The following is a 7,453-nucleotide window of genomic DNA, read 5'->3' as shown; positions in this document are numbered from 1 at the left end:
ATCCTCTAAAAACAACAAAAAAAAAAAAAAAAAAAAAGACCTCACAAGCTAAAATAAATCTTAAACTTCACTTTCAATGTTTCCCAAAATGTCTTCCCTCCCACATTAGAATCTTTTTTTGACTGTATAGTCTATACCTTTTCTTTTCAACATTAAGAGGGTCTTTATATCCCTAGGCAAAGGTTAAAAGATACCACTTAACTAATTGGGCAGAGAAGAAAGAAGAGCCCCCAATCATAGGACAGGTTGATATTACAAAGATAAAAGTTATGTATTTTTTTTGCAGCTGTAGATTTCTGTTGTTCTGATTCTTAAACATAACTTTGACCACTGATCACAATAAGAACTAAAAATTAAAAATAGCAGTCAGCACAATAATTCGTGAGTTTATTTTATAGAAATTATATAAAAACTATTTAAAGCAAAATGTGGGACATATATGTTGTATTTTAAATTGACACTTACTGTGGTCCAACTAACTTGTTGACCTAGGTCTGTAAAATAGAGTGAGACAAGAGAGGAAGCCGCAATACTTTCAATTGTGGTATAGTCCTTCAAAAAAGGCTCACCTAAAGTAAAAGAAAATAATATTTTCACATAACTTTTCAAGGCATAATAATAAAAACCAACAGAAAGCTAAGGTATTTTTAGTACCAAAATTATAATGTATAATCAATCTTCAAATAAAATCAAATATGAACAAACCCATTTCATAAAATATATCTCATAACTTTTCACATGCACAAAGGTTTTCCCAAGGCTGTCTAACCAAATTGAGAATACTATTAGATACCATCCTATTTTTGAGAAAAAGATATTTTTAAGATGTAATCAAGGCTTAGTATTTTTAGTACCAAAATTATAATGTATAATCAATCTTCAAATAAAATCAAATATGAACAAACCCATTTCATAAAATATATCTCATAACTTTTCACATGCACAAAGGTTTTCCCAAGGCTGTCTAACCAAATTGAGAATACTATTAGATACCATCCTATTTTTGAGAAAAAGATATTTTTAAGATGTAATCATGGCTTAATGGTTAAGGCACTGAACTCCCACATGGCCAACTATGATTTGAGTACCAGACCCTGTGGCTTGAAAATTATGCTGGGAGAATGTGCATATGTGCCCAAAATCCCAGGAGGAGAATAGATAAAGGATTGAGGCATGACCATTCCTGTGGGGGGTGATTTCTCACTTTCTCCCTCTGTTTTTCTCTGGTTAGTGCATGTATACTATAGCAAAAACATATATATGTGAGTGTGTTTAAATATTATATATGTATATAAATATATAAAATATATTTTAAATATATGCTCAAATATATACATATGTGTATATATGTATACATATATAAATATATATGAATATATGTGTGCATATATAAATATCTGTATATACACACATGTGTGCACACATATATATATATATATATATATATATATATATATATATATCTCCCCCCACTTTCTGTGCCAGGCCACTACTATCGGGTCGTGTATCTCCCCAGACAATATGTCCACACCACAATCCCTTCTCCTCCATTCTCCTCTCAGGATTTTCGGCACACATGTACACATGGTGCCTGGTATGAGTTTCAAACCTCCACTTCTGGAACTTGAACCATGTCAACCATGTGGAAGTACAAAGATGTAACCATTATGCCATCTGCTGAATGAAGACAAGAATTTTTATGAAAAGTATAAATTTGGGAGTTACTAGGTCTAAATAAACACTATTCTCTAAGTGATTTTATTGTAAAATAAATGAGTTGGGGGTAGATGAATTCCAATGTCCATGCCAAAAGTACAAGGAGACGATCAGGATTTACTTTCTTTTCTCTTTCTTCTCTTTCTTTCTTTCTTTTCCTTTTTACATTTTTTTTTTTTTTTCTGAGAGGTCTTTGCTATACTGCAAGTGTGCTTGCCAGAAAGACAGAGATAGAGAGACAGAAAGTGAGAAATCACCCCTAGAGGGGATGGCTATGCTGCAGTCCATTTTCCTCTCTTCTCCTCTCGGGATCTTAGGCACACACGCACACGCACCCGGCGTGAGTTTAAGCCACTGAGTCTGGGACTCAAACATTGATGAACTACATGAGAGTCCAGCGATGTAGCCATAACACCAACTGTTGGTCTCAAGGAGTTATTTCCTCAAGAGATCACTACATATGTGGAGTGAAAAAATTATATATAGGGAAGAAGGGAGATTATTTAGGAGGTACTCAATATTGACCAAGCAGGAGGTTATATTTGTGTGAAAGTGATCCTTATGAAATGTTAAATATTTCTCAGTTCTAGATAAATTTTGAACATAGAGTAGATTCAACTTACTGACAAATTAGTTGACAAGAGAGTATTCATTGAGATAAAGATGGCTCTCAGTTTTTTGGCCTAAGCACTCCAGTGCATTGTAATCTCATCGACTAACATGAAAAAGAGGAAGGAATAAGTTCAGAGTTAAAGTTAAGCATTCTGATTCAGTGTGTTAAGGGCCCGATGTGTACTAGATACTCCAGAAAGAGCTGTCAAATAGACAGCATGGTAGATGTGCTGTAGATATTTGAAAGTTACTAATACTTAAAGTCATGAGGATTGATGGGATTATGTATTCGCTTAAACAGAGGAAAATGAAACAGACAGAGCCTGCTAGCATTCCAGATTTAGACAGAAGATACAGCAAAGGTTACTGAGAAAGGGCTGCTCATGAAATAGATGTGAAATAAACAGAATTGATATCTCAGAAGATGTAAATGTTCTGTTCTTAAAAATAGAAGCCAAGTCCAAAATATGTGAAGCATATGTGTAAAAATGACATTTTAGAGCCATATAATGGTAGCAAAAAATGTTTTAAAATAAATGTTCTTTACTGAAATAACAGATCATTTTTTTATTCAAACGAATGTATCCATGCAGGGGAAAAAAATGAAGCGGACTAGAGCTAAACGTATTAAAATGGATGGATATCAGGAAAGCCAGTTTCCCTCTATCATCCTTCCAGTTTAGAAATCTACTGTCACTAAGAATTAGAAATACAGGGACCAGCAGTTAGCACAAAGGCTGTGTCGCTGGACTCCCTCGTAGTCAACCACGGTTCGCGTCCCGGACCCAGTGGCTTAAAACACACCAGGCACATGTGCATGCATGCCCAAGATCCCAAGAGGAGAATGGAGGAGAAGGGATTGCAGCATGGCCATCACCCCGAGGGGTGATTTATCACTTTCTGTCTCTCTGTCTCTCTCTGACTATCTGGTGAGCGCATGTGCCCTATAGCAAGAATTAGAAATACAACAGAGTTCTTCCAGATCATGATGAAGCATGTTGATCGAGATAAAAAGACAGAACTAATTTTACTTAACAGTTGGTAGATGGGTCTGTTCCAGTAGTGGCTGCAATTCTTCACCATTTCTGTGTTAAAAGAATTTACACTACGGCTTCTTCACTTCTCCCATTAAGCATTGACCTCCAGGGCTAACAGCTAGCAGAGAGGTTAAGATGACTGGGGATCAGCAGGTGGCATGGTGGCTAAAGTGCTGGACACTTCCACATGGCCGACCATGGCTCAAGTCTTGGACATGGTGGATTGCCTTCTCACTTTCTCTCTCATTCTCTCTGGTCAAATTAAAATAAGTGAATGAATAAATAAAATTAAATAAATAATTCTTTAAAAAAACAAAAAGATGGCTGGATTCCACGTGGATCCCACACATGAATACCATCTGATGATTGAAAAGTGATTCTAAATCAAATAGGCCAGTGAAAATTGGTTCTTACCGTGTTCCAGCTGCAAGCCAACTCGTGAAGGGTACCACTTAGGACCTATTCAATGAAAAACAACATTTAATTATCACCAAAACATCAGATTGTCTTCCAACGGAAACTCATTGATTAACAAAGTAGATCTTGGGAAGTGAATAAAATGGTGACCCAGTGTCCACCATAGAGATAGCAGTGCCTTTGACAGGTGCTGAGAAGCAGTGGTGAACAGTGAGAAGAAGAAAGCAGGAAGACATCTTCAATGATGCTAACTTCCTGCTTTTGTTCCTGTGACTGGTTATGCAGGTATGTACAGGTGAGGGACACATAACAAACTGTCTGACCCAGGACTTAGGCACTTCAGTTTATTCTTCAAAGGAAAGCTTGAACATATTCACTTAAAACTGAGGACCTTTGACTTCATGGTTTTCCTAATATTGGCATTATGGGGGGTTATTTTCTATATCAAGTATAAGGCACTCTATCAGAATGAAACGTATTGTTGGCTTCTAACATTATAGACAGTTTCAGCAGAATGGTCTCTTTATGATACCATTGAGGACAAATAGAATACTGAATAATTCTATTCATATAGGTAAAGAAAAACATCTTTACACTTTCATAATGAAAAGTAGACTAACAATAAGCAGAATATAGCTTTTTAAGAGATTTTTGCAATAGGGCATGTGCACTCACTAGAGTGACCGAGAGACAGAAAGTGAGAAATCACTCCTTAGGTGGTATGGCTATACTGCAATCCCTTCTCTTCCATTCTCTTGGGATTTTTGGCATATACACACACATGTGCCCAGTGTGAGTTTAAACCACTGAGTCTGGGGCTCAAACCACTGCCGACTATGTGGGAGTCCAGCAATGTAACCATTATGTCATTTGCTGGTCCCCAGAATATAATTTTTTAATCTTAAATTCTATATCATTATTTTAAACTTCTCTATTAAAAATGTATTGTTTAATTTTGAGGTCCAATATCAAACAAATTTACCTAACGTACTAAATTTAAAACAATAGTAACTTTATTGTTCCACAATTATCATCTTTGTTTCTAAAGCATTGATTTTATTTGTTTTGTGTTAGAAAGCAGATGTGCTTGCCAGAGAAAGACAGAGAGAAAAAGGGAGAAAACACCTTCCCCATACCATAATCCCTTTTCTCCCTTTCTCTTTTTGGGATTTTGGACACACATGCACACAAGCCTAGTGTATTTATCAAGCTGCTGCGTCCAGGAATTAAACTACATAGTCAGCCATTTGGGTATCAGTTTTAATACCTTAACCTACAATGCCATTGGCTGGCTCCAAAGCAGCACATTTTAAAGTGACACCAAGAGTTGTGATACTATGATACAACAGAACAATTAATATTAGAATCAATCCTCCCTGAATTTGCTGCAAAAAGTCAACTTACATTTATAAGTTCTTATGAAAAAAATAAGTCCTAAGAAAAACCTGTAACTACAAGTTAAAACTATTTAGGATTATTTCTAAATGAAATTTAGGAATAGCTTAGCAAGTGACACAGAAACGTTCAATATTTATACTTTATATTTATTATAGAAAATATGTAGGAAAACATTTTTGTTTTTTTTTGTATTAATGAAATCGCTGCTTTTAACATATTAATTTGTTATTCCTTAATGTATGCTTATATGAGTAGTTGAAAAATATTTTAAAATAGCTGCTTTTATGAGTCAGTGCAAATATATGTGAAAGATGCAGTACAAATGAATACAACAGATTAGAGTTTTAATTGAGTTTTGAATAAATTATGGGTATTGGACAAACTATAAACCTTAAGAGAATCCATTTATATTTGACAAAAAGTAATTGAGTACTTAGGCTGAGTGGACATAAGCTGTCAAGTGCTCTCCATTCCAACAATATGTGTGCAAGACATCATTGTCAATAACATTTTTCGATGGCTTTCATGGTAGAAATGCCAAAGCAGAACTACCTTTAAAATTCTAAATAAGCGAAAGTGTTACTGAACTAGATGAGTGGGTACTGGCATACTGGGTTGCTATTAGAGTGAGGTGGATTAGTTTGGAAAGGTAAAAAATAAATAAGGAAATAAATAAATAGGAACATATGGTCTATAAGGATATTTAGCAAGTGCGAAGAGTCTAAAAGGCTATTTATAATGCTGAGCACATGCACACATTGTAGTTGGACAGCTGGCTCACAGCTAAATTACACCTACAATGATGCTGTCAGTATCTTACATTATCTAAGATGTTGAACTTGATTGGTGTAACTCCAGTCATATTCTAATCATGCTTTAAAATTTTTTTCTTGATAATTAGAAGCATTCATATTAATATGTAATACCATGCTGAATAGGTAATGCCTTGCTGTAATTATAATATATTTATTTTTTAAAAGGTGGTTATCTCCAACAACCCATCTAAAAATAAAAGGTGATTAATGTAAATAAATGATGTGTATATATGTGTGTGTATATATATATATGTAAGTGTGTCTATAACATTACAGCTTCATTTTATAAGATAAACTATGTGGAACAAAGTATATGACTGGATACATAATTAGACATTAAAACAAGTCATCATACTTTAGAATTGTATGGGGAATAATAAAGCCTAACAGAAAATGTGAATAAAAAGAGATGAAACAATGGAAATCTCTTAATGACATTTACCATATGAAAACAAAGAAGGAGTGTCCCTAATAGATGATGAATAAGTTTTCATAGTAAATACTCGAGAAAAATCAGTGCAACTAAATTTCAGTTGTTAATTTATTTTGCCAAGTATCATTTATTATCTAAAACCTAAAATAAGCATGATTAAGACTGTGAAATCCTATAGAAAAGAAATAATTTTAAAACTCTCTGCAGATATAGGATGATTTTGATTTAATCTAACTTCCTGAAATGACCCAAAACAATTGCAGATATACTTGAAAAACAATTATGAGCCTGACAGTTGTCAAGTAAATTTCAGATGACATCCCATTTTAGGATAATCTTGTAAGGTAAGCAAATAAGCCAAGACTGTAATGTGAGTAAATGAATGGAACTACAAGCACAAGGTAAAGAAATTTATTTTCCGGGAAAGAATTGTCTCCTTGTACTTATATTTAATGAGACCAGATCTGATTTTTGCACATAAATCTAAACTCAGCACTTTAAAGGAAAGATAACCAGCAACCGGCAAAGACCATTCATAGAAAATGATAAACATGTTAATGGCTCTTGAAATGATAATTTTCATGTGAAGACCTAGTACATTTTGTTTATATTTTATCTAAAGAGTAAGATTTAGAGGAAGATGAAAGTAATTTTTTTTGTTTGGATTATTTTACTTTTTACATTCATAAAACAAAAACTTCAGTTTTGTTTGTTTTTGTTTTTGTTTTTTTATTTGAGAGATTTTTGCTATAAGGCATGTGAGCTCACCAGAGAGACAGACAGAAAGCAAGAAATCACCCCCTAGGGGGATGCCCACACCACAATCCCTTGTCCTCCATTCTTCTCTTGGGATTTTGAGATTGCACACACATAAACCTGGTGTGAATTTCAAGCACTGGGTCTGGAAATCATGATTAGCCATGTGGGAGTCCAATATTTGCCCACCCAGTATGCTATCTGCTGGCCCCCCCCAGACCTTTTTTTTTTTTTTTTTGTGAGGTTTTTGCGCTAGGGCGAGGCCGGAA

At 34.5% G+C, this 7,453-nt stretch overlaps 1 protein-coding gene across 1 annotated transcript in view; it reads right to left on the bottom strand.

The window, feature by feature from the left end:
- Positions 1 to 7,453, bottom strand: part of TECRL (trans-2,3-enoyl-CoA reductase like) — a 109,842-nt gene that overhangs the window by 46,775 nt on the left and 55,614 nt on the right. Inside the window, exons 3-4 of the mRNA XM_006160489.3 lie at positions 3,780 to 3,824; positions 466 to 569 (exon numbers count right to left, since the gene is read on the bottom strand). Of these exons, the coding sequence (XP_006160551.1) occupies positions 466 to 569; positions 3,780 to 3,824 (149 nt within the window). The remainder of the gene's footprint in view (positions 1 to 465; positions 570 to 3,779; positions 3,825 to 7,453) is intronic.

This window comes from Tupaia chinensis, unplaced genomic scaffold (genome assembly GCF_000334495.1).
Source record: "Tupaia chinensis unplaced genomic scaffold, TupChi_1.0 Scaffold000687_1, whole genome shotgun sequence".
Classification (NCBI taxonomy): domain Eukaryota; kingdom Metazoa; phylum Chordata; class Mammalia; order Scandentia; family Tupaiidae; genus Tupaia; species Tupaia belangeri.
The sequence above is the reverse complement of the archived record's forward strand: the minus strand, read 5'-3'. Positions and strand labels throughout refer to the sequence as shown.